Source organism: Struthio camelus, chromosome 2 (genome assembly GCF_040807025.1).
Source record: "Struthio camelus isolate bStrCam1 chromosome 2, bStrCam1.hap1, whole genome shotgun sequence".
Lineage (NCBI taxonomy): Eukaryota > Metazoa > Chordata > Aves > Struthioniformes > Struthionidae > Struthio > Struthio camelus.
Window position 1 is genome coordinate 113,844,555 of NC_090943.1, and position 27,220 is coordinate 113,871,774.

Genomic DNA, 27,220 nt, shown 5'->3' on the forward strand with positions numbered 1-27,220 from the left:
TGAGAGTTTTTCTAATTTGCACACTGGTCAATTAATTTCTGTGATCGCTAATTTTTAGCAGTCTTTAAAAATAAGCAGAAACTCTTAAAAACTGTATTTGTATATGGTATAGTACAAAACAAATGCTAGTTTCCGAAGCACAAAGAATAACATTGCAAAAGAGAAACACAAGAATGGAACATGGACATTTCTGCATTTTTAAAATATGTTTTCATAGTGAAATCTCTGTATGATAGAAATCAGCTTAAATTCAACTGATGTCAGTGAGTGGAACGTCCACTGAAATTGCACATGCTTACAGGAGGAATTCGTCAGATCTTTGGTTTCTTGATCCTAGCTATGTTTTCAGATACGTGGTCCATCTTCCTCTTGTCTTTATAAACAGCTGAAGGTAATTATTCTTAGCTTCCGTAACATAATTTCTTGGTCAAAATCATGGGTAAGCGAAAGAGTCTTTATATGAATTACAATGACTTTTATGTTTTATTGCTTATTTCTATGTGTATAGTTAGGTTCAGATTTACTACAGACTAGCAAGTCAGTAAAGGTATGCTGGTGTGAACAATTGGCCCTTAATCTCTTTTGAAGTCAGGGTACATATATAAGACTAATTCCTCCCCCCTCTGCTGTTTTATGTCTAGATGAAATGGTGCAGGGATACAATGCAGTTGGAATAATCTGTAGTAAAATATAAGTAATAAGTAATTTTCTCCTAAATTTTAGAAACAGTATTTAAAATTGGTGAGTTCTTATACTTTGTATATTTATTTCCATATCTGCAAAGTGAATGCAAAATACTAATATTCTATTAACATAGCGTGTCTCAACCCTTTGAGAGAGAGTAAATACATCAGCCTTTACTATGCACCAGGTGCAAGGCAGGAGAGAACCAGCATTTAATTTCTAAACTGTAACAAGTACTAATAATAATGATTATATTTTACAGTAAAAGATTTCATTAACATATGTGTGGTTTGAAATGTTAAGCGTGACCCTGAGGCATGCTGGGCACCTGAAACAGTGATTTAGAATCACCCATTGTCTCCAGAAATCCTGGCTATTTGTAATGTGATAAGTATTTCTATCCCAGAAAACTCTTAGCTGTGGAAAGCTGCTCATTTACTGTTACTTCAGTACAAAGACAATGGCTAGCTTTGCCGAGTTACAGGAATAGTCATCCTGTGGCAGCTGCTTCCTTAACATCACAAGGGTTGTGTCCCCTTGTGCCAGTAGAGGCTTTGGGCCGCATTTTTTTAACTTGGGCACATCAGCATCATCCGGTGGCACTGCTCAACAAGAACAAGTTAAACAACGCTTGGCAAGAAAATATCCGTGTTTCTCAGGAGAACAATGTGTTGCTCATTACAATGGACAAACAAAAGTGATGGACTTCTGGTTTTAGTTCCGTGTAGTCTGACAGCCTGAATAATAGTGCTTCAATTCATTTTAAAATAGAATAAACCAAGCATTCCTATCATGAATCTGTCCAATTCACGGCTTTAAAAGTGACCATTAATACCATAATATTTAGAAGGAATGCGGTGTCACTTGATACAGCAACAGTACACTTTCATATGCGGGTCTGCTTTCTCATACATACAAAATATGCCAGTACTATCTTTCTAGATAGATGTCCTCATAGGTTGCCCACAGCTTTAAAATCAAATAGCACCACTGCGTATTTATGGCTAAAAGAAAAGCACTGTTAAAAGATGTAGACTTCTCACACTTAAGGAGGTTTTCAGCTTAATGTGATGGAGTTTATCCTTTCTTTACTGAACTCTTTAATACTTAATATGATCGTTTTGTGTAAAGAATGTACCGGTGAGCCTTAAGATTTTTGCCTTAGCAGACATGTCTGAATAATTGTTCTTCTTTCCAGTGATTAATCCTCTGAATTTTATTATGACAGTTGACCAGAAATACAGACAGTCACAAATTTTCAGAAAATTTTTGTGCACCTTTGCATGTACAATTTGTAAACAAAAAACTAATCTGTTCTCAATTTCCATCTATCTATATATAATTATATATGTACAATATATATGATAATGATTATATATGTTTATATAATATAATATATGTAATATGTTATATAGCATATGTATTATCTCTCTCTCTCACACACACACATATATATTTATCACCATTTTGCACTCTTCTGACTTTCATCTCCAGGAAGAGTGTCCTGGCTAAATTTGATTTGGTATGCTGAGATACAGAATTCTGATTCTCTATGTCATTAAATATACACCTTCTCATTCCCATTCTGTGATGAGAAAGGACTCACTTTGACCCTTGATCCATTTTACTTTAAAATTCACTGTATAAATATAATGGGCTGTAAAGTATAGAAATACAAAAACTCGGTACTGCATTTTAAAACAGTGGCTTAACTGTTTCAGTTCTCATTGAGCCTCTAGCACCTCCCCTGTGCATAGGCTGAGCAAATCCAACTTTGCTGAGGCCTTCAAAGGGAAACAGCATAATTCAAATACTGGTAGCAGAATGGCTAGTGGAATTTTTTTTTTTTTTAATAGAAACAAGAACAGAATTCTAGATGCAAATGCAGAAAATCGCCTGTGTCCCTAGGTTAGAGTGCCAATATGTGCAAAACTCCTTAGTGCTGTAAGATTAGCTCATGTAATCATAGGGAAAGTTTTGGTCTTTCTGCACGTACTAAGCATGCTAATACTTGTTCGGTAAAATCTGACAAGATCAACAAGATACGCTGCAGTGGAATCAGCCACCAACCATTTAGCAGGAGTTTACAGGTATTTCCACTGTTTATTCTACCAGAATGCACTTACTCAAATTACCATTTGAGACTAGACTAGCAACCTGGAGGCATAACGTGTTTGATAGCACTGTGCTGTTGACGAGTGGGGAAGCAGGCTGGGAAAACTAAGGGCAGGTGAGCACTGCTTGCTTATGGAGGAAGGTACAGTCTTTTCAAAGCATAGACATATTTGCTGCAGTGTTAATAGAGAAAATCTCCATACATCTTGGATGCCCAGTTGCAGGCACATACATGTAGTTCATAATGTATGCAGTGGCAAACATCTGAGGCATTTTACAACTGCTGGTAGGAAAAACCTCATTTGTTTAACTAAGCATTTTGAGTGATTTAAAGTTCTGGCTTATGTACTACACTTACAGTGTTATGAAAGGACACACTCAACAGGAGAGCCAACAGGAGAGCTCATGCATGCTGAGTAAAGCTTAATCGGGCTGGCAAGGAAAAACAAAGAAAGGACAAACTCCTGTACTGTTTATTTCAGTTAATATGTGTAGTCAAATAGACCTAAGGCTGCAGTTTGACAAAAACTTTGAACTGACATAATTTGGCACTGTCTCTGAATGGAGATGTCCTGCCTGCCCCCTCACTGCCCTCTTTCGTGCCTGAAGTCAGCTGTTTGTGGTGGCCACAGGATGAATTGGCTTGGGAAACCGATCCGTCTGTAAAATAATCCCTTTTTTGTTTACAAGGGTACTTTACAGGCAGATCACTTCACTCATCTGGTCCATTGGAAGGGTACAAAAATGTTTGCACTGGCATACGGGAGGCAGCGGAGGTAGGGAAAAAGACAGGACTGCTTTTTCACACACAGTGCCAGTTTAACAGACTTGAACCACGGCCCGAGCAAAACCAAAGCTGAAGCTGTATCCAGGCACAAACAAGAGAATTTGTGAATGGATTTCCAAACTTCTCCCTTCCCTGCAGATTTAGGTCTCAATTTAGCAAGGCACTTGTGTGTGCCATTTAAGTAAGGACACAGATTTCCCTGCTTCTCCGAATCCTGTGGCAACAGTGCACATCAGCCTTAAATAGGTCAGAGACTGTCTTTGTGGAAGAAATGTGAGCTGCTGGGAAGTTCACAGGAGGCTGCAGCAGCTCCTCCAGCCAGCTCCTCCCCCAGCGCAGGGCGCCGGGGCGAGGAGGGGAGCGGATTCCACCACCCGTGATGCCTTGCCCGGGTAAGCTTCCTTACGGAGCTTATCCCGATGGCAGGAGTTAGAGTAAAGCCCCCACTGCTCCGACGGCTGCTGAGGCTAAGCCCTCTGGGATCAGAGCGGTGTGACCAGGCTCTACATCTGCCACTTGGACCTCAGCTGTCCTCTGAAAGAGGAGGGGATGGAGAATAAGAGACAAATGAGCTTATTAGTATTTATTATTTGTATTATTATAGCACCTCAGTGCCTAGTCATGGTCCAGAATCCCATCCTATTAGCACTGCGCAAACCCAGAACCAAAGTACAGTCCCTGCCCCAAGGGGCTTACAATCTAAGTTTCAGAGGATACAAAGAGATGGATCACCGTGACGGACAGCGTTGTTTGCCTGTTGAGAAACCATCAGAGTTCTTCAACGCTTAGTTGAATTAAGGGCCTACATTTTAGACATTCTTCACACAGTCAATACTTTGTATTTCTCTTTTAAAAAACCCCAAGAGATTTCACAAAATTCGTGTTATATTCAGTGAAAAACATTTTTTGTTGCAAGACAGACATGTAAGGTTATTTTAGAAAACGCTGGTTTGTATTTTCCAGGCAGATATCTGAGCACATTTACAAAGTCTACACATGCAGTGTAAAAACAAATTTAAAAAATTTTAACCAACAGGTATTTTTTGGTGCATTCATTTATTTAATTTGCACTCTTGCAAAAAAGAGATAACTTTAAATTCAATTTTTTAAGAAAAATCAGAAGTGATTTCATCTGAACTATTTTTATTTTTTATCTCAACTATTTTTCCATAAAAATAATCTAATTAAAAAATGATTACCTTGGTGGAATTAAAAACAGTGCTAGATACAAGGGTAGAGAGCAACTGTGCTTTTACAAAAGGTATATAACTGACTTTACAGTTTTTCTTCCATTCAAAACGTGTGATTACACATGCCTTCTGTGTGAGAAGGGCATGTGATTTACGACTACCTTTTTGCAAGCATAGCATATGTGCTTATTTTTAATAATTTGCCAGTGGGGGGCAAATACTGCTCAGAGCGTCACTAAAATCAGCAGCTCCTTGACACAGCTGGCCTGCTACTATGTGTCATAGTTAATACTGTGAATAACTCATGAAGTTCAATATTCCTGGTTTTAACTATAATTACTCTGTGATAATAAGTATTTGCAGGTTTGAATATCTTACAGAGGCCTGTAGGAGGACAGTATGATTTTATCCCTATGAAACAGGGTAGAAGAAAACAAGAGCTAGCTGGACAGTTTGTAAAATCATTAAAAATTTTCCACGGTCAGTTCTGTTGTTAGTGATTTGGATAGCCCCCACTGAAGTCGCACAAATAACGTCTAGTCTTCATGTGAGAAGAACATCCAATATTAGCTTTCCTCTATGCATTCTCTAAATTGCTGTAAACATCCAAGATACCCATATATATACATGGGTATGTGTGTGTATATATATGTGTGTGTATACATGCACATACATGTGTAGGTGTATACATACACAGACATATACATATATGTACATATACATACATATGGATATATAGCTATGACATATTTAGGAAACAGTAATGTTCATTTTTATTGCATTCTTAAGTATGAGAGAACAAGGGTATTATAGGCACACATCTTAACTACTCATCCTTACTACAGTCCTAAAGCTCATTTACCTGAGATCTGCATCTGTAAAAATAAAGTTCCATTTTTAGCTGCATGTTACAAAAGACTAAATTTCAGCCCCACGGATATGAAATTACAACTTAATTTTGAAACAAACGCTACAAGTAAAATATGCTATCTTATAAAAAAGATACTGCTGAAAGAGATACATATTAAAAAGGAAACATCATCCTTAGAGGTTTAAAAATCTTCCCATGCCTTCCCACACCTTCCCATATTGTAATAAATTTGTAAAAAATATTTGACACACAAAATCTCCACAGAAAGCATCCTGCTGAAATCACGTACCCTTTAAGCCACCCATCTTGCTAAAATTACGTAGTTCAGGAGGATAGACTCCACATTACAAGAATTTAATTTCCATCAGTCTTCATCATCCCGTCTGTAATGAATAGTTTGTATTTCCTGAGCTATGAACATAGCCATCTCTCTAGTGCCCGCAGCAATCACTCGGCAGGACATAAGATCCAGAGGTCCCCCTGAGGACAAGAGGGTTAAGAACTGTCTGAGGTGAGGTGAAAAGGCAACGTATTCTTAAATATAAACCACACTGTAAAATTAGGTTCAGAAACATGCAAACAAATTCACAAAGCTCGTTTTGGGATGAGAAGGAAAACCCAATAAGGAACTCCTATCTTGAATTTAGATCTTGAGATCTTGAAATCTCTTGCAAAAATAATTTCAAAAAATTCTAGATACAATGCCAAAGCATGCAACAGAAGCAGTGAACGTCTACATCTGTTCAGTACACAATAATAACTGGAATATTTCCTTGTTTTCTCTCAGATAAAAATCAAGATATGTTTTCTTGCAAATTTAGTAATAGGAAGGGATAAAACAGAAATTAGTTCAATCAGAATAGCATTCGTAGTCCCCCATATCTTTCCACAATATATCTGCACAGTGGTCACAATAAACTTTTCTGCTTTAGAGCCTCATTACTCTGGAGATGTGTGCTATAGAAATGAATAAAATAATAGTCTAAAATAATAAACTAGAAACTATATTATCCTTTACTCCCGTTAAGTACTTCTCAGTCAGTAATGTTCACACATATAGCTTCCTTCTTGAGAGACTGTCTCTGCTGAAATCTGTTTGGAGTCTGAGCGTATCTAATAACTTTCTGGGCTAGTTTTTACAGAAAATCTGGTGCTTTAAAGGAGTTACTCAAAGTCATGGAAAGACAATTTGACTCAGAAGACCTTCGATGTGATGAAACCCCAAGCTGGGATTACATCATTGTGCTATGACCAGCCAGAGTCTAACGGAGAGTACAGACAATTCTACTGAATATTGCTAGAAATGATACTGAGTCACAGGAAAAGAACTGTACTGAGGTAACAAAAGTTGCTCTGAAATACCACTCAGTCCCAAAAAGTCAATGGAAATATGAATATTTTACTCACCTGAAGTGTCTATCACAGTGCCACCTGCCTCTCTAATAATGACAGTAGCTGCTGCCAGGTCCCAGCAGTGCAAGCCAAACTGGTAGTAGGCATCTGCAGCCCCAGATGCCAAATGGCACAGCGCCAGGGTAGAACTTCCGATCACACGAACCCTAAGCACAGCAACAAGGGCACAAAATAACATAAGGCAGAAAACGCCTTTGATTTCAGTCTGTGTGTCAAGATTGCAAAGATGTGCAACATACTTGACTTAGGTAGAATTACATTCTACTTAAAACTTAATGAAGTGCTGTTTGTTGTTGTCGTTTTAATGACTTTCGGTCACAACGTGAGAGACATTTTAAAATATCTTACCCATGTGCTTGGGCCTTGAGCAATCTCTCAATGTTACCAAGGAACAATTTCAAAGTTGCAGGGTCACGTTTTGGACCGATTTCTGTTAAAATTAAGGCCTTCGAGATATCTGCAATGTAAGTATTTTTTCCATTAATTTAACAGCTTCCAGGTAGATTCTGGAAATTTCTTCAGACGAAACAATAATGGACTTTTCACAGAAAAACAGTTTTCATATCCGCCTTTCTAACCCCAAACTCTTTTACAGGATAAGTGACTACACATTAAAAATTGAAACAAGACTAAAACTTTCAAATCAAATAGTCTTATCTAAACATACTTTTTTTCCTTTAAAGAACAAGAATATTAAAAATAAGAATACATACTTATATTCCTTCTGTTTTCATATATTGTTTTCTTTCATTGACCAGTCAGTTTTTGATAAATTCACTAACATTAGCAGTCAACTAAAAAGAATCCAGTGATCTAGCAACTAGCAACTATTAATGACACTAAACAGATCACATTTGAAAGCATAATGGTTCTTGAATAGAGAACTTCAATGTAATTTGTTAACAAATTAAAGATTTAAGAATATACTAAGATCAATGAAAAGTTTCTACCTAAACATCAGTCATCAAGTCATAGCTCCCCTTCACTATGACATTTCAGACTCAAGACACTTTATGATTGAAAAAACTCTTTCTTACCATAAACTAAAACCATATCTCAATTAACAATAATAAAGTAATGCTGCACTTGTATTGTGTTCAGCAAGGACAATTCCGGTTTACAGCAGATGAGGATATTAGTGTTATGCACAGTCAAAGCCTACTGCAGTTAAAGGGAAGACTCACAGTGACTTGCAAAGTGTTGAAGTAGTCCTCATGGGAGATATTGTGAGAATATAAAAAGCTTATGCCAATTTAGATGGAGACAGCTGGTCAAATGCCAAGTGTCCCTGCTTCTGCTACGCCAGTTGAACTTAGGAGGTGTTAAAGATACAATGAACCTCAAAGTTGATTACTTATTAAATAGTCTGTGTCCAATGTCAGGTGTTACCTTCTACCTTGCATTAAAGGCTAAACATTCATTCATACAGGGAATGTCTATCTGGTTATTACAGCTAATTGCATAAGCTGAAAATTCTTAGCAGAAGTAGCAAGCAGGTTTTCAAAAGTAAATTAGGATAGAGTGAGACATCATTTAATTAAAACAGGCTACCAGTGAATTTAGTATTACAGAGGAACATTATGGATTCAAGCAATGTGGTAAGCAGTTGGTGAGTAACAGATACTTAGAATTAGATTTTAAGTTACAGGATATCACAAAGCTTAACTGTAGGAATGTAGATTTAACAGTAATTTTTAAATTACTGCACTGAAATATAGAAACAGCGATCCAGATATGCTGCAGGGTATTCTCTGTTTAGCCACAACTCACAATTCTGGATGGTGAAAGCAATCTGCCTTAGATCCTTTTGCATAACAGACCCAATTTATAATTACAGAATACTTAATGCATGCTTCATTGCTGAAATGCATCAAGCATTCACACCACACCAGTCACAGCTAGGTCATGACAAAGACAGCTGTTCTTTTGAGTTATTAAATATATTCCACATGAACAAACAGATCTCTTCAATTTTAATCAAGGCTATGGCCAGTTAGAAGTTGGATAAAGAGACTGAGGTGAGGTAGAGGGAGGACTCCACTTAGGAGAAGCAGGTGTCTGCTCCTCAATATGGTTTCAGCAGTTCAAGGTACAAGAGAAAGTTTCCTGAGCACTCCTAACTCTGATATAAGACAGAAAAATAGGGAGACTTGGTAGAACAGATTTAGCAGCGATAAGGATACATTTATGAGGAAAAGACCAATTCTGTTGACCACAGAAGAAGATTAAAAAAATAAAATACAGTATTAGCACATGTAAGGCCAGACTTGAATCTAAGTATGAGAAGAAAGTATCACTCAAGGTCAAAGGGAAGATGGCTCCTTCATTTAAGTGCATCTTGACTGCTTGACCTCACAAACCAGACCTATACAAAATTAGTAATTAACAAAGAACAGTTTTTGTCTGTACTGTAATTTCGAATAATTAAATTTGAACAATCCTAATGTCTGCCTTGAAATTATCTTGTAGATTAACGTTACAGAACAATCACATTTCCTGAAAACAAGAGGCATGAGGTAACATGGCAGCCTAGGACTCCCCAACATATCATGCATTGGTGAAGGCTGCTTCAGATGTTAGGTACGGTAAATACACTCTCTTCTCCAGGGCTGGTTTATTCCACTGTAAGCCACAGTCTTTACAAAACAAGAGCAACTCTGCATGTATACACTTAAACATCAATAGAAGTGAAATTAAAGAAGCTCCGTTTTCACTGACGAAAATCCCCACCACCAAAGAATGTATCTTGAAACAAAGGAAAATTTCAAAGCAGTTGGAAGGGTAGAAGGTCCCCTTTCCCTGCTATGTTCTAGACACCCATATAGACTGAATGTCCAGAGAAAGGAGGACAAAAGGAGCATGTGCCAAAATCATTCCCTGCTCAGCTGGAGACCAGAACGCTCTGCCTACATGTGAGTGAGGCCATTTCAAGAGTGGCCCAGCTAACCCAACCTGGGAGCCCCTAATTTTTTCCAATAGTTTCTGTCAGCACGGATTCTTGTGGAATATGGGGTATTCAAGCACAGACAGAACTGTGACACATAATCATGGATTAAAATCTTATCTCAGGTACCACCCACCTTATAATTTGCTCCATTTCTCCAAATGGGGAGACCCTCACCCAGTAACTTAAGTGAATATCCAGACTTCACCAAATTTCAGGTAAGTCTTGATGCAGGATCTGGTTGGGGGACCACAGCAAATCTGTACATTAAATTGCTGGAATTCACTATGTTTCAAGCTCACTAAAATCTCTTGCTGGGGTGAAATTTTTACCACCTCCTGTGTACATTGATGTAAATTTTTGGCACATGTTTGCTTCTGTCTTGTTACATTCTCCACTGCATTTTGACTAATTAAAAGAAAATTTATCTATACGTGTCTAATCATCATTATCTATTGTCATTAGGTAAACAGACAGATGTATGATTTGGCTTACCAATAAATTAATTCCATTAAAGTGTTGACTAAATGTTGATAGCTATTGGTATGTCGAAACATAGCTCACACAAAAGCAAGCTGTTAAAGAACCCCTGTAAAGCATGCACCCTTTAGTTTACTGTTAGCATGTATGCCTACTAACATAATACACTTTATGATACACAAGGTTATCTGCAAATAAGTGAATAATAGCCACTGTGAATCTGATTCACCATTCCCATTGCATCTTGCTTATAAAAGGTTATGCCAGTGGCATAACTGGAATGAAACTGGTGAATCTGCTCATGCGTGATTATTTTAAATAGTAGTTACGAACCAAAACAATTTAAGATTATTTAAGAGCAGTTCACACTCAGCTGTAATATTTTAAAAGAAAATGAGAAAAACTGTGATGTTTTCAGGAAAAAACCAAACACATAACAACAAAATTATCATGCAGGAGAAATACTTTCCATCAGGATAATGATGTTCATTATCCTAATGTTGATTTGTAACAACTCTGAAACAAAGTTAACATATTCCTTTTAGAGTTCTAACAAAATCTAGACCAACCTGTCTCTTTTGATACCTGAAGCCTTTTGTCATTACAAAATGCCCCTTGACCTCTTCTACCAGTGTATAACCGTTCTTCAGTGCAGTGGTAAATTACACCAAATTCAAGCTTTAAGATTTTGAAAAGGAAAGAAATGAATGCAACTCAAATTACTCATCATAGATATAAACAACTACTAATGGCAGAAAGATCAGCAATATTTTAATTGGTACATGTAATCAAAGATTATACTGATGCTAATAAACTAGAATAATTTTAGTATTACTATGATGTTTGAGATATAGGTCATACAAAACTTAGTTTATGAAGAGAAGTTAATGGAGTCTGTTCATCGTCTTCTAAACTCTCACTTGAGGCTCATCTGTGTTCACATCAGAACGGATTAAATGTTAGTTGCTTTCAAATTCAATTACATGTTTTTATCGAAAATATGCAAGTCCTCTAAGGCCAAATTCTGAATGAATGAAAACTTTCACTGGTGAGCAGTTACACATAGAAGTAGTTCCATTGACTTTGGCAGGACCATGAAGGTTTGCAACCCCAAATACATAAATATGGTCAGTTAGGCATCCAAACTCAAAAGTCAGGACACCTGGTTTACTAACAGTGGATACTTTTATACACACTTCACCTTTCATGATGCATTTAATTTGCCTACCGTTTCAACCACAGTAGTACACTCTAGTCACTTTTCCAAAGCTTTCTCTGCAAAATCCTTTCTTAATATATAAATGTGAGAGTCTCATGAAATCACAAGACTCCAAGAGAAGGAGTTTGAAGAAAAATACCAAATATAGTGGCCCAGAATGAAAGCTTTAGAGAATGAACAAGACTGGCCTCTTTGTGGGAGTGCCTGCTTACCGATGAGAAAAGGAGGGTCAAAATTAGACCCAAGACTAATAACACTAATGAGTCACTAATAAGTGACTTTCCCAAGGTCACAGAAGAAGTTGGTAACATGGTCAAGAAAACATCTTAGATGTTCTCGACTCCAGATCTTCTCCCTATTCAATATGAATAACCGTCAGTGTTCATCAGAGACAGTTCAGAGGGAATAGGTTGTCCTTGCTCCTTACCCTGAGGTCCCATCTAAACCAATTTTTTTTTTTCTGAGGGACACTATTAATAGAATATTTCCCTGAAGACATCTGCAGGAATTTCTTCAGTGCTGTTCAAGGCTTACATTCAGGTCAGTTCCCCTGTGTGTACTTTGGCTCATTTTCAAGTCACTACTTTTTCCTGTTTTGTCCTTTTCTTTATTGAGGGAGTTTTAACATCGTACTTTGTTTTTTGTTTCAGCTTTGTTTTGTTTACATAACCCAAAATATGCAGCACCAAAAGCATGATGGTGTTCTAGAAAACAATAAATATTAAAGAAAACTCTCTGGTAATCTTATGTAGTATTCAAAAGGATCTTTGGGAAGGAGTAAACTTCAGAAGAGCATGGAAGTGTTTCTCTGCAGTTTCTATGTTTGAAATGTCAAACTAGAGAAGTAAACAGCATTATTCTGTTTAAATCGGTGAGAGCTGCTAGCACATTTGAAAACTATGTTATTCCTGCACAGAGCTCTTGCTGGCTTCAGTGGCAGCTCTATATTTTTAAGACTGTGGAATTAGGCTGAACGAGGCACATTCCTTGGCAATCTGAATAGCTATTTCTTCTGTATATCTCAGACTGTAAAACAGCAACATCTGGAAAAAAGCCTCTAGCATGAGCGAGTACAGCTAGGAAGCTCAAAGACGACAGCATTCACGAAGGCTAAATTCTTCCTTATTTTCCTATGATCAAGCTCTCATGAGGGAAGTATAGCAATTTTACTACATAAAAACCCACAAAGTCAGATTAAATGATCTAGGTCCCTAATTTTTTACTTGTCATAGAAAGCAGTTCTGAATTACATCTCTTAGCAGCAGTTAGCTTCCACAGATACTGCTAGTAGGAAAGAAGCAATAATAATCAACATAAGAACACTGGGAGATACATTTAAACTATGAATAGGCAGCACTGTATTTAACTCATTGAGGCTTTGTCTTATAAAACCTTGCTCGCACCAGTACTCCTTTTGCAGCCACATAAATCCTATAATACTTATAAGAATTTATAAGATTTGTCCTATAATTGCCAGTCTGCATAAGTGCAGTTTTGGAGGACTGGGATTTTAGAATAAGAGTTATATGACCAAACATATTTAAATAGCATGGAAGAGCTGGTGCAGTAGCTGATTGGACGTTCTGTTTTTCAAGTTTCTGCAGGGCTTTTGGGCTTCTAGCCAGATCTCAGGTTACCCATCTTAAAGAACATATTTTATACCTCTTTGTTAACAGCAAATCCAATGCTCACTGCCACTGTTGGAAACCTGTGAAAAATAAGAAATGAAGTAGCATTAAAATGAAAAATCTCTCAAAGTATGAAAAATCTCTGAACTTACTAGTTCTGCAACTCACTTAGTCAATGAAACCCCACAGGGAGCTCTGTGACTTTTTCTGGGTTTAAGGGAATAACGCTCTTGACATTGTACCATTCTTCCTCTCTTGGTCTCTTTAATTTTGTCAATCCTTTTTAAAATATAACTTAATATGGGAATATGCAAGAAAAACACATGAAGATATCAGTATTTTTATACTATAACATGTTGTATATTTAGTGATCTTTTTGCTTTAGTGTAATTGAATTACCCAATTTAAAATCATTGATGTCGTTATAACAAGTAACCCCTTCTGAGAGCACATTTTGTTCAAGCGAACTCAGAGCATCTGAGATAGCAATTAAGTTGCAGGGGGATACCTTACTGCTGACGCTGACACAAGGGGAAACCTGTTCCTCTACCCTCTCTTTTGCAAAGTGACGATCATGTATTTACTTTACTCCTTGTGACTAAAGTATAACAACTGCACTTTAAATAATGAAATAAATTCATTTCTTAAATCATGTTTTTAAAAAGGCTGTAGAATAAAGGACAAGAGAATTTGGCTAGGAAGAGAAAATTTTACTTCACTGGATGAAACACCAGGACATGATCCCTCCCTCCCCCAGCTGCTTGAATTCTATATAATTGCACCAGGAGTAAAGGAAATGGCTTTTTTAAAATGATAACTGCAATTATGTTAAATTCCTAACTATAAGCAGAACGTATTTTAGGTTTTTAAGCAGAAATATTATGAACAATCATTATTTTACAATTCCCAGAACTTAAATGATGAATTAAAATTTCTATATTTTGGCAGCAATGATCCCTGGATTTCTTTTTGCAAAGCGTTATTATAGGAATTTAAAAAATAATATCCATGTTATACAGTAAAGCTGAGTTTTCAGTTATATTCCACATATATGCAATTGTTGTATTTCCTGTGGAAAATGAATCTGTGTATTGAAAGGGAGAAAATATCATTGTTAAAAGGAATACGTAAAAACCACATAAAGAGTTAGGCCAAATATCAACCTAGCATAGCCTTGTTTCTCCAGTTCAGGTCAAGTCTCCACATGTTAACATGCAGTATATAAATAATAGCTGTGAGTCAAGAGCTTCTGAGTGATTAAGCAGAGAATCAGATTTAGCTTACCTTTAGGTAACAATATAAAGTTCTCTCCAGCACAAACACTCACTCTCAGAGATATACTGCATAAGGTATAAAAAGATACTGCGATGATTCCCACTTAGGCAAAACCTTTCTGAGTTTGAAAATGTAATGGTGTATGTAAGCACAGACTGAGCAAACTTAGCACAGTAAAATATCTTCAAACAAAAGGGAGGATTAATGGGAAGCTAAGTTTTGTTATTTTATCTGTTTCCCACTTCAGTGTCCACTTACCTGTGCACAAAATTGCAGGTTCCATCAACAGGGTCAATAATCCAGGTAGGACTGTCTGTGAGGACACATTTTGAACCAGCAGCAGTGGATTCTTCTGCAATGAATCTGTATTTGATGTTCAGTAAAATATGTGTCTCAGAAAATTGCACTCCATCCTTCTGGTGTTTGAAGGGCTATTTAATTTACGTACATATCTAGTTCTTTTTTTCATTTGGGAGTGAGGGATTTTCATAGAAACTTTGAAAAAGAGTTCTCAAAGGTACAGCATCTGATTTTACATAGTAATAAATAATTCCATGTATTTTAATGCTCCTAATATACAATTATGAACGCCATGGAAAAAAAAAAGCAGAAATGGATCTGAACTGGCATCCCTGGAATCCTAGGAGAAGTTTTTCTGCAGAATGTAAGTCTATGGGTTAGGCCTGTCTCTTGCAGCAAGTAATACAAACTGCAAAATGCATCTGCTGCTCTTTGCGGTCAAATTCAGTCAGTAAGAAATAATACACTCTCAGAAAATCCACAATCTTACTCCTACAAGAATTTTTTACAGTAGTTTTGAGTCAGGAAATTGAAAGATTTACAAAGCTGAACTTTCTTCTTCCCATGACCTAAAGTAAATCAACAAATTAATTTTTTTTTTTTGGATGCACAGGGCACACATTGAAATCTGAGCTCATCTTCTGTTCTGTACCGATTTCTTTCTGTAGTTTTGTTTTTGTTTTTTTTCCCTGGGAAATGTACATCCAGTTCTGGCATATTTCCTGCTGACCTTAATTATCCTTGCTCTCCCATAAACTGCTCAGGGTCTGTTTCTGTAAGTGCTCTGCAGGTGCTATTCTTATGGATTTCAGTAGGGTTCTGCACATACAGAATGTGTAGAATCAGAATGCTGGTACAAAATCTTAGTGTGGGTATCACATTTGAACAACTGGCTTTGGTGTAGAGTTTCTGCAAATGCTTGAGGAAGAAGAAGGTTCTCTCAAAGCCACAAAGAAAAAAAGATAGAAGAAAATAAGAGAAAATGACTTTGCAGAAACAGTTGCTTCCCTAAAAGTAGAGTAGCATCTAATTGCTCTTGTGCCCTCGACGTGAGTTGCATAATGCTACAGCCATGGGCTTAAAATGTTCTGCAGGCAGCACACAAGGAGACTTTTTGAATTTTCCAAATGCTACTTTGCCTTTTCCTCAGTAGAAAGGGACTAATCTGGCGGCATTATAGGCCGTTGTTGGCATGACAGGAAGGGCTTGTTACTGTTTCAATCTCCATTAAAGAGAACAGAGAAAGGCCATGTTTAAAAGGACACTTAAAGAGTTAGTATGCAACCAGGAAGCCAGAAGGACTTGGCCAAGCAGTTGAAGTTCTCAAATATATTATACTGCAGATTGCTTGCTCTATATATTCCATCATTTTGTCTTGTTGGTGTGTATCATTTTTCTTTTTACAATTCTTCTAATTATGACCTAAACCCCATGATAAGCTTTGGCTGCACTGCTAGCTGCAGATGAAACTCATCTTCTTGGAGACGGAGCACCTTACAACTGATCTGAGATTTTCCATCTTCACCTATAAATCATGTCTCTGCTTCAACCCCCTGCCAGCTCCACCAACCAGGGGTTGAACTGTAGCCAGTCATGCACGTAAAAGACAGGTCAAAGGGGAATCTCTTTAAAGACAGACTATTTCTGTGTAAGGTGTTTTACTCTCAAGTATCGTGAGTCCGTTGCTTGCCTTTTCCTTACAGTGGGTGACTCCGCACTGCAGTCCTTATGTACAAGAAGTCAAATATGAAGTTGAGATACAGTGGTGTCATTGATAGGTAATAAAGTCCAAGATTAATTTTCAGAAGCAGCAGGTGTAATACAAATTAGGTGCCCTTTTTTTAAACTTTGGCTAAAATAAGCCAACTGTTCTTGTACAGTGCGGGATACTGTGATAGCTCCTATAGGCCAACACATTATAGATGTGTTGCTCTATGTCTCTTTGTCCTGTAAAAGCATACAAACTAAGCAGAACATTCATACTAAAGCACTGGATACCAAATTTTAGACAGGTACAGTTTCAGAAGTGGGAGGGATAGCCATGTTATTACGGTAAATTAAGTACACTAGCCTTTCAGCTCTGCTGACCCCTGTTCAAATCTGGATTAAAGTTTTCTCCAATTGAAAATGAACCTAGTAGTTTTAGCCTTGCCTTAGTGGACATCTGTTCATATCACAAAGCCACTGTGAAATCCACAGCTGGAAGAGCCGGGAAACCATAGCATGGCATAAACTGCAGCTGAGAGTGATATTCACTTAAGTGCAAAAGGGTCAAAACAGGGCTATACCTCACCTGTTCCTTTATGGGCGTCTGAGGGCAAAAAGCCAGGCACCTAGAGTTGGATGTTAGCATCCATAATGGCAGTGTCCTGATTTTAATGGCTACAGGATTAAGGCCACAATTAATACCAAAGATGGCAACCTGTGTAACAATAACACAGGCAAACGATACAATAGGTAGCCTTTTTCAACCAGCAGTCCATGATACTCTGCTGTGTGTGTCTGTGTTTTGCAAAGCTCTACCAGAAAAAATATTCTTTTGAAAAGACTTGAAGTATTTGAGAGTGCTGAAGAGAGAGAGCAAAGATAAAGATAATTTAAAAGAGAGAGAAATAACACAGAGATCTTCACTGATGGTTTTAATAGGCAGATTAAGGGAAAGACCTAACACAATTTAAATGATCTCTTAATGTTTATGTTGCACTTTACCCTAAATTAATTTAAACATTGACTGCTACCGTGGACTGATTTATTTAATCTAGCCTTTAAATCTATTGTTTTAAACTAATCTAAATGTATTCGCTATTGGAACAAATTCCAACCAAAACCAACAACTACAAGCAACAAAAATAACTGTTTTGAAGAAATAGAAATTCCTTCGTCTGTTCATGTAGTCAGAAGTTAACTGCCCAGGGTTAATAAAGTCAGAGATTTTTCAGTTTCGAGGTCTATGTTGACCTTACAACTTTTGTTCCCATTCTGAGTAACCTGAGTGCTTCTAATGATTCTCACTTTATGTGAAATTTGTATGTTGTATGGTCTCTGCCAGACTGTCCAGGAAAAAAAAACAACATACTGGAGATGCGAAAAGAGTACAGCCAGCAAAAGCGGACGGAATATTACACAAATAATAGGCTTGTAAAGCCTGGCACTCTCTTTGAGAACCACAGCCAAGAACCACACATTACCCTGTACAGTACTGCTTCAGTATGCTATCACATAAAACACGTATTTAGAAAGCCATGTTCAGTATATAATGTTCTTTCTATTCATTCTTAGGTTTTTTTTTGTTTACAACTCCATAGCTGACTGAATCAGATTAGTAAAGTATATGTAGCATTAGCTGAGCTCTCCAGATACTCATTGTTGTTTATTTCTGCACAGTACTGGATTGTAAGGCTCATATCCACTAAAGATTTCCACAGTTTGAGGGAGATTACACAGTATTTAAGTGATACACAGGCTCTGCATTGACTCTGAAGGAAGAGGAATTTTACCCTTGCAGAGTGAAGTCAAATGTGGAAATCAATTGCACAGTCTCTGCATCACACCAACCCTGGCCAACTAATATAAAACCTCTCTCTAAACTGTGCACAGGCTGGGAGGAGTTATTTTCAAACTGACCTTCACAATTCCAGAGGAGTTAACAACATGATCTATTTTTAAAACTTTGGGTTAAAACCCCATAAAGTATTTTGCTTGTATCTTGTTTATTTATATGCATCAAATGACGATAAACAACCCTACTTCTTACTGATTTTAGGATCACAGCACAAGGTAAATGTGATTAAATATGAGAATTGTCCTGATTCGACAAATGCTTAGGCATGATGGCAAGAGATACAATGGAAGGGCCTGCAGGATAGGGCCTTTGTTATCATTAGTATCAGCTTTATTTTAAGATACAGTTTCTTCACATTATTCTTATACAGTAGAGAATAGACCAGTATTGGGAAAAATATGCAGGTTCATACAAAACCTTCATACAAGTTATCCCTACAGGGGGGAAAAAATATTACATTATATTAAATACATTTGAAGAAGTTAAGAAACATACATTTAAAAATGCACAGCTCATGATATAAATATTAGAAAATCTGATATCCTGAGTATAGGGCAGGTGTAGTTTTTTAAAGAAGAGATTTATGTAAGTATCAAGAACAAGAACAGATTAATATTTAAGAGATATATAAAACCAAATGAAACTGAATTAAGAAAAAATAATTTTTACCAAAGATACTTGACTTCTATTGACAGACTTCTAAAACTTCCTTTAAATGCCAGTCAGATATACAGCTTTTACAGGAAAAAATGGTCATGGATATATTCTTTCCACAGATACTCACCTGTGGGAGGGAAATTTCTCTTTCAGAGCAGAAATAATTAAATTTTCCACAAAATGATCAGTTTCTGTCACAAGATCTGCTGCAGATGTCTTTGTAGACACTTGTTTTTCCTCTGTTAGAGCTTTCCTAATAATCTGAAAGAGAAATTCACAGATTTGATTGGTTTCAGTCCTTCATCCTGTGGATGCTAAAATAATATATTTATTTTCAAAATTACGTGAGACCCTGAAAAACCTTTGAAGGATTAACTCTATCAGAATCTGCTCTATTTCTTCTGCAAATAAAAATCCTGCTGAGACAATGAGTAGTCTTGGGGAATATAGGATTTTGAATCACTCTGCAAGAACATCTCTTGACAGTTCAGAAACGGATTGACAAACGGGATACATCTAACGAGAAAAGAAGATGACGGTCGTCATCGGGATTTAGGAAATTACAGAAAACACACATAAGAAAAGGAAGATCCACAAAGCTCAGGAATATTTCATAGAAAACCTCTGATTTGTTGTTGTTGTTTTTTTTTTAATTTGCAGGGACAATACCCCCTCTGCTCTCTTACTCTAAAAACATACAATAAAGCAAACTATGTTAGTTTCTTTTTGCCAACGAAAATGCATAACATTAAATTTTTCTACTGCATATGGATATTCTGATTTTCAAGGGCTGACCACCCACTACTACCAAAAGAATTGCTATTTATTTAACAGAAACAAAGATTCAGACATTTCCCCAGATATGGAACTAGTGATCTAACTCATGATTCTTTTTTGGAAAAATATTTATCTCCTTTTAAAAAGTTTTATTGTTATTAACTCAGAACTACACCACATCCATTGCAAATGCACATATAGGAGAACAGTTAATGAAAACTCTTCCCCAATTTTACCACTTTCATTTTTTTTCATTAAGAAGAAAAATAATGGGACAGGATGATAACGCTTGACCTGAAAAAGTAGCTGACTTACTTTTAACCAGTGAAAATTATAAATTATTTGAAATTATGAAAAACAAAACAGATACAAAAAAATTAAGCATCACTTGTTTGTGTAGAACTGTGTTAAACAAAAAACAACATCAACAAGATCAATATTCCAAGTCTCTTCTAAAACAAATATGTTTAAAATATTTAATAAATTTCCATTGATTGAAGTATTTTAAAACTATCTGAGAAGAAATGCTCCATGATCAAACAGAATAGTTCTGCTGGACTGGGAACCAGGAATTCCCAAATTTTAGTCTCAGCTCTTGTTTTTCATAGCCTAAAATATTACATTTGAAATGTTTTCTGATTGTTCTGATGTATTATCTACATTGTTGACTGTTATGTATGTATGTTAGTATGGAAGGCCCTGTGACTAATCTTTCTGTTTTATGAGCTGTAATACATGCGTTATGCTTATTTACTGAGCTTAAGGACAGATTAATATTTTTCAGTTTGAACTCTTGCTAAAGTTCATTACTGCATACCACAATATCTGCTCCACTTCATCTCTTTAATTCCATTAATGTCCTGCATGGTTTTCTTGATGATTTTACCATAGATTCAGAAGAGTGCAGGCCCTCAGGCTGCTCTTTGGTCCAAACTGAAATCCAAAACACTCAAATCATCTCAGCTCCGTTGTGTAACCCATTCTAAAAAACCTGCTACGCTGATGCCTTTTATTTTTATTGCTCTTCTGTACTATACTGACTATATATAAGTAAGTGCGATGCTTAAGACTGCGCTCAGAAATTCATACAGCCAAACAGATAAGGAATACTACTTATTTCTGGCCTTCAGCACTCCTTTCATTAGAGGAGATATGGATTTTCTTTAGCAGTGCCATGTTCTTGACTCCTATTCAGTGTGACTACATAGCAGATTAAGGAGAATTTGCAGCCATTGAAATCAGTACAGGCTAACATTTAGCAGGAGAGTTAGATCACACCTGACCCTTGTTGCAAAAGAAGCGGAGAAGTTAAAGATCTCTTCTGCGGATAGGCTGTCTGGTCGGTTGTTTTTCATTATGTGTTTCAGTATTCGATCTTTCCTTTTTAAATGCAATACCTTGCACTTCTCATCACCGAATTTAATCTCATCCATTTCTGATCCTTTTCCGGCTTTTCATGACCATTTTTAATCAGATTCCTGTCCTCATTGCTCTCACTTTGATTTTTTTGTGGATTCTATATAGGTATATACTCTATCCTGTCATTCAAGTCCTTCATGAATAGACTGAGTATTACCAGGTCAAAAAGTGGATTTTTGCAGCATCCATTGTGGTATGTTCTGCCAATTTGGCAGCTATTAAAAATATTCTGCTTTCCCAGAGAGTTGTGTACTAGCCTTATGGTAGCCAGATTGAAACTGTATTTATATAACTTATTTTTGAAAGTGTCATGGAAAAGCCCTATCAAAAGCTTTTCAAAAAAAAAAAAAAATCGCTTCTGTAACTTCCACTGTTGTCCAAAAGCTGGCTGTCAGGAGGGGGTGGTTAAACTGATTTGATGTACTCTGTCTCTCTGACAAACCCACCCTGTCCCTTTCTCTAACTGCTATCTGGTGACCAGCACACGCTAACCTGAGGCTCCAGCTTACAGTTACTTGGTGTGTGTGAATCCCCAAGGATATAACCCCGACACAAAGCTGTGGCAGACGGCCTTCTCTTCCATCCCCTCCTCGAGTCAGGTGGTGGGAGCAGGCCTGCGTGGAGGCACACTAGCGGGACACATCGCTAGTTCCTTGCAAGGAACTGCTTCTTCCCATGTCTTCTGCAACTGGTGCATCGGCAGGGGGGACGTGGCACGAGAGAAGTCGTGGTGCTGTGCTGAGGTTACCAGCAACAAATTGGCACCCCATCTGTGTTAGCCCACCTCCTCAAGCAGATGACACTGTAGGACAGATGGGTCTCTACTAATTCTCTGCCCCTAACAAAGGCTCTAACAAAAGGAAATCTTACTCATCTGCACCGGCCGATATGGGTGTGTAATCCAAGTCAGAGTCCAACACACAGAGATTATCCCTCCCTCCCATAAATGAAACAGCTTTTATTCTCCATAAACTTATCACAGAGTAGTCCAGAATTCTACTTATGTTGAATAATACCTACCAAATTCCTCTGACTACTAAGAATATTAGAGCCCAGTGCTCTGGTGGAGAGAACAGAGCACTCTGAGAACATCACCCAGCTTGACTCCTTGTAGAAGCCTTACGTTAAGCTTTGTAGACACCTACTGCAATTGCCTGGTCTCCCCAACTGGGTGTGGAGCTCTGTAAAAGCTTCTCTCTAGATAAAAGTCATTGTAGCAGGTAAGCGAAAGATCAAAGCACCTACAGGTTGATGAAATACACAGCTGATTGTTCCATATCACTATTTGTACAATGCAACGGGCAACCAATAAGTTGTATTTTGGCTGTAAATGTATTTAACTAGGCTTCATCATTGTGTTATAGATTATTCCAAGATTACCTATACTTTTACAGTGATTTCTAAGCAGCTGATTTGAGAGTCTTTGGTTATTCAGAGCAGAGCTGCTTAAAATTTTTAGCCCGTGATGCCCCTCCACTAATAAGAATTGTCTAATCCCACCTGCTTTTCTTATGCAAAAAGTACTATCAAGCCATGAACAAAGCGAGTAGAGTTTGCTCACAGAACAAGCAGAAGAGATGTCTGAGAAAGTCCAGTTACATATGGCCTTACAGAGTGTATTAGGCATGATTTCAATGCAGGTCACTTACAGAGATTACAAAACCACGGCCATTCTCATTATGAAATACCTATATGTGGAAGCCCCAAGACATTTTGTTAAAAAAATGGAACTCAGTGACAGGGTAGGCAAGAGAGGCAATGACTTTGATCTGGAAATGGAAGTTACTCCAGCAACATCACTTTTGACACACATTCAAACAACCATTTATTTATCAGCCTTTTAAGTTTAGAAAAAAACTATTCCAAAGCATAGATGCATATCATTTGGAAGGAAGATATATTTTGCTTATCCTCATGGAAAATGCAATACGAACTAAATAGTCACGTAGGCAAAAAAAAAAAAAAAAAAAAAAAAAGGAGACCAGGAAACTGTATTACTGATTCATTTCTCCTAGAAATTCAAAATCTTGATTTGCATGCCTTTCTTCAGGTTAGGCCTTGCGACACAATTCTCATAGATGCTTTCTAAGATGCAATTATAAGATGATTCTAAGCCTTCCTAATCTGGCATGGATCTAGGAAACAGAGGGCCTTAAAAGAAAAGCTGGAAATTTCACGGAGGAATGAAGACAGCACTCAGATCTGGGGAAAAAAAACATGCAAGCAGGTTTCTGGAGATGGAGGTGAAGGTGGAAGGGTCTGAAGGAATGGAAAGAGGCAGAAGAAAAAGAAAGTGAATTTGACCAGTGGAACGGACTGTTTTTGGTGACCAAGACTAAATTTTATCAGTCAGTTTTCAATAAAAGTAGATCTAGTCCCATCAGACCCATGTTGTGTCATTCATCTGGCCTTGTGTGCCACACAGGCACTTTGTTCCTTATGTCTAGCTTCTTTGGGGACTAGCAAAAAGTAGATTGACTCTTTAATAGAAGTTACTGCTCTAGCTGCACCTTTTATTTAAAGATCCGCTTGGGTCTCTGATTTTTTTTGTAACTGAGTACATTCCTTAATATCATGAAAGTTACCAAAAAAAAAAAATCTACCAAATCCTACTTAAACAACATGTTTGGCTGTTTTTAATTTGTCCTGCCATGGAATCAACCATTTCCTACCAGTAGCAAGGTAGCAACGGCAACCTGCAGAGTAAAGATGCAAAAATTAATCTTCTGGCATGTTTATTTCTCCCAGGAAAAGGCACTCAGCTGTGGTCTTCTGGGCCATTAAAATGGTTAATACAACCATAACCATCACCAACAATTAAATATTTTGAGAAGTAAGGTGTGGAGGCTTGAGCAAGTCATGAGAGTCTCTCTTGCGAAATGGCTGGCAGAATGAGTACGCTGGAGAAACTCCAGTTTAGGGATTCTGTGAGAGCATGACCTGTCATCCCAATTTGGATTATCCATTTGTTCCTTGCATAACTAAAACAAGCCTCCTCTCCTCTGGCATTCTGTTAATCTTTGTTATTGTCCATTTTTCTTCTACCAAAGAGAAAAATAGCTTTAACAACACATATTAAGGAAAAGTTACAGGTCCTGGATTCAAGATACAAGCGTACAGGTACAAAGTGGTTTTCAAAATACAACAGAACGTAAAGCAGAGGAAAAAGATGTTGCTGAGGTATGTATTTTACCCAGTTTCTCATCTGAACAATCTGCTGATCCCACTTCTTGGCTCTGTTAAAGTCGGTAAATTTTTGCCATCGCACACAATGGGACCAGGATGTCTCCTGAGATGACTAACTTTCAGCTGTGTTGAAACACAGGTCTTAAGCAAGCTGCTGTTGATCTCCACAGAGACACTGCCGATTTATCCCTAGTAAGTGAATTTCAGTCATTGTGAAGACATTGGTATGACAAGACAAAAATCTCTCTGACACGACTGTTTCTCTCTGGACAAGCTGCTCATAAACAAATACTGGTATTGTAATCTATAAATACACAATATTCTGGATAAATGCACCATGGCGTGAAAACTCAGTTGTACATAAATTCAATACTAGCATCACAGCATGTTCTAAAAACACTACAGCAGCGTAATAAATGCTTGTTTGTTCTACAAATGAAAAAAAAAAAAAACCCTGCTAGGGAGCGTTCACACTGACAAACCCTTCCGTCTCATTTCTTTCCTTTTTTTTTTAAAATGAAAATCCACCGAGTCACAAAATACACCCGCTCTCCATCCTCAGGGTAAGGGCAGCTGCCGGAGGAGGCGGCGGCCCCGGGGATCCCGACGTCCTTCCACAGCGCTGGGGCGCGAACCAGGAGGTCCCGGAGGCGCGGACCTCGGCCGTGTGTGTGTGTGTGTGTGTGTGTGTGTGTGTGTGTGTCTGTGTCTGTGTGTGTGCGTGCGCCGGGGCACCCCGCGGCCCCGGCGGATCCCGCGCTGCGGCGGCGCGGATGCCGTGCCGTGCCGTGCCGCCCTCCTCTTCCTCCCCAGCTCCGCCGCACCTTTCCCATCCCCCTCCCGTCCCCCAAATTTAAAACGCGCCCCTAATAAAAGCGGCCGGGGGTGGGGGGGAAGGAAGGATGCTCCAGCCGCCGGGCGCGGCCCCGCCGCCCTCCCGCCCCGGGGGACCCTGGCCCGGCCCGGTCTCACCTGCCCGGCGCGGAGCGCCAGCTGCACCGCCACCTCCGCGCACTCCTTCCAGGGGTCCCCCCCGCCGGCCGCCCCCTCCGCCTCCTCGCACGGCTTCATAGCGGCGGCGGCGGCTCCTCCGCCCGCTGCCACGGGGCAGGGCCGGGGCGCGGGGCCGGCTCGCCGCCGGGACCCGGCGGGCAGCTCCGCGGAGCAGGGGCTCGGCGCTGCTCCGCCGCCGCCCGCCCGGTGCGCCGAGGCAGCCGCTGTCACTCTCCCTGCCGGCGCCGCCCCGCCGAGAGGAGCGGGGCGGGTGGACGGGGCCCGGCGGCCGCCGAGATCAATGGGGAAAGGCGGGCTGCGGCGCAGCGCCGGGCTGCTGGGCGCTAATTTTAGGTGAGTCCCGGGGGCGGAGAAGGGGCGGAGGGGGGTGGGGGGCACGAAGGAGGGGAGCGCCGCGGCGGGAGGGCAGGATGTGGCGGGCAGGGAGCCAGCCCGGCCCGGCCCGCCCCGTGCCGCCGCCGCCGCCATCGCCATGCCGCCCCGCGCCGCCTGACATGGCGCTGCGCGCGCCGCGCCGACCGTTAGCGCCGACCGTTAGCGCCGCGCCGGCCGTTGGCGCTGCGAGGCCCCTCGCCCGGTCCCTGCCGCCCGGGAGGGCGGCGCCCGGCGTTAGCTAGAGGGTTTGGAGCTGAGATATCTGAGGGGGTCGCTGCCCTGGGCGAAACCCCACGCCAAACCGGGGCTCCGGGGTGGTGGGAGCCTGGCGGGAGCCCGGCCCGGCCCCGCGCCGGGGAAGGGTCCGGCGGGGCTGCGTCGCCGGTCGGGGTCCGAGCTGAGCTTTCCTGCCGCCGAGGGCCCCGAGACGGGGTTGGAAGCTGGTAGGTGGGCGCACAGCCTGCTGCGGAGACCCAGCACCGGGCTGCCTCAGCCCAGCCCAGCCCAGCCCGGGAGCGCGTCCCACCTGCAAACTCCCGACGGCACATCTGCACCCCGTGCCTTAACGCTGGCCCGGTATCAAATGCACAGACTTGTTTTTACCCGACGTACGTTTCCCGGCGGGCGTGCTGCTACTGTGTTTTATTTTAAATGAGCTCAGTGAGGTCTGGCAGGCCCCTCTCTGAGGGTTTTTGCTGCCCTAGGCAAACTGGAGAATGTATGTATTGCGCACAGTCAACGCTCCCTCCACGTTTTGCTGCACTAGGCAGCTGTCTGTGCTGCCTATATGGTCTGACTATTGTGTAAGAGATACAGTATATAATCCTTAATGAGGACGGCTAAAACTTGCCTGTAAGTCAGAGACAAAGGACAGATCCTGAAAAGGGGGAGACGGACCATCAGTGTTACAGGAGCTTTGGTAAAAAGGTCACGTTTAGGCTGCATAGGGCGGTAGCGTTATCCATCTTGCTTAAGAATAAAAAGTACGGGGAAAGTAGCGATGGGAATAGAAAGAATAAGAAGGACACAGTTCAACAGTTTTTTGATCTGAGCTTTTTGTCAGTGTTTGGGAATTCGAGTATTGCTATTGCTGCTATTAAAGTATTAAAAATTTGAGTATGGCTATTTAGATTTTTTGCAGTTGTATGTCATTTTGGATTCGTCAAAGACGAGAAGGTGAGAATTAAGATCCTGCTGCTCCGGCAACCATTTAAGCTAAAGTATAATATATTGCAGCCAAAAGAGCAGAAGACTAATGACAGACAGTTGAGCAATTCTCACTCCGCCATATAGAAAACAGTGGCCTGTGCATATGAACACATAC

The 27,220-nt window shown here is 39.5% G+C and overlaps 2 protein-coding genes across 6 annotated transcripts in view; one reads left to right on the forward strand and one right to left on the reverse strand.

Moving 5' to 3' along the window:
• Positions 1–3,256: 3,256 nt before the first annotated feature.
• IMPA2 (inositol monophosphatase 2) lies at positions 3,257–25,760 on the reverse strand. 2 transcript variants are annotated; one of them, XM_068932153.1, is made up of 8 exons: positions 25,480–25,760; positions 19,253–19,386; positions 14,865–14,969; positions 13,366–13,411; positions 11,054–11,162; positions 7,409–7,517; positions 7,055–7,206; positions 3,257–6,127 (listed from the first exon to the last, which is right to left on the reverse strand). In XM_068932153.1, exons 1-8 carry the CDS (start codon positions 25,576–25,578, stop codon positions 6,012–6,014), a joined length of 870 nt encoding a protein of 289 aa, XP_068788254.1. In that variant the 5' UTR covers positions 25,579–25,760; the 3' UTR covers positions 3,257–6,011. The 2 variants fall into 2 exon arrangements, with proteins under 2 accessions (XP_068788254.1, XP_009684348.1); XM_009686053.2 differs by lacking the exon at positions 25,480–25,760 and adding an exon at positions 24,515–24,626.
• MPPE1 (metallophosphoesterase 1) overlaps positions 25,742–27,220 on the forward strand; it is a 34,682-nt gene continuing 33,203 nt past the window's right edge. The window contains exon 1 of one of the 4 annotated variants that reach the window (XM_068932152.1): positions 25,742–25,854. The gene's annotated coding sequence lies outside the window, so the exon portion shown is untranslated. The remainder of the gene's footprint in view (positions 25,855–27,220) is intronic. The other 3 variants (XM_068932149.1, XM_068932151.1, XM_068932148.1) reach the window with 3 other exon arrangements.

Coding starts and splice junctions, on each gene's coding strand:
- IMPA2 (XM_068932153.1), bottom strand. CDS start 25,578: ATGAAGCCGTGCGAGGAGGCGGAGGGGGCGGCCGGCGGGGGGGACCCC. Junction 7,207..7,408: donor CTCAAGGCCCAAGCACATGG/GTAAGATATTTT, acceptor TGCTGTGCTTAG/GGTTCGTGTGATCGGAAGTT. Junction 6,128..7,054: donor CACTGTGATAGACACTTCAG/GTGAGTAAAATA, acceptor TCTTGTCCTCAG/GGGGACCTCTGGATCTTATG.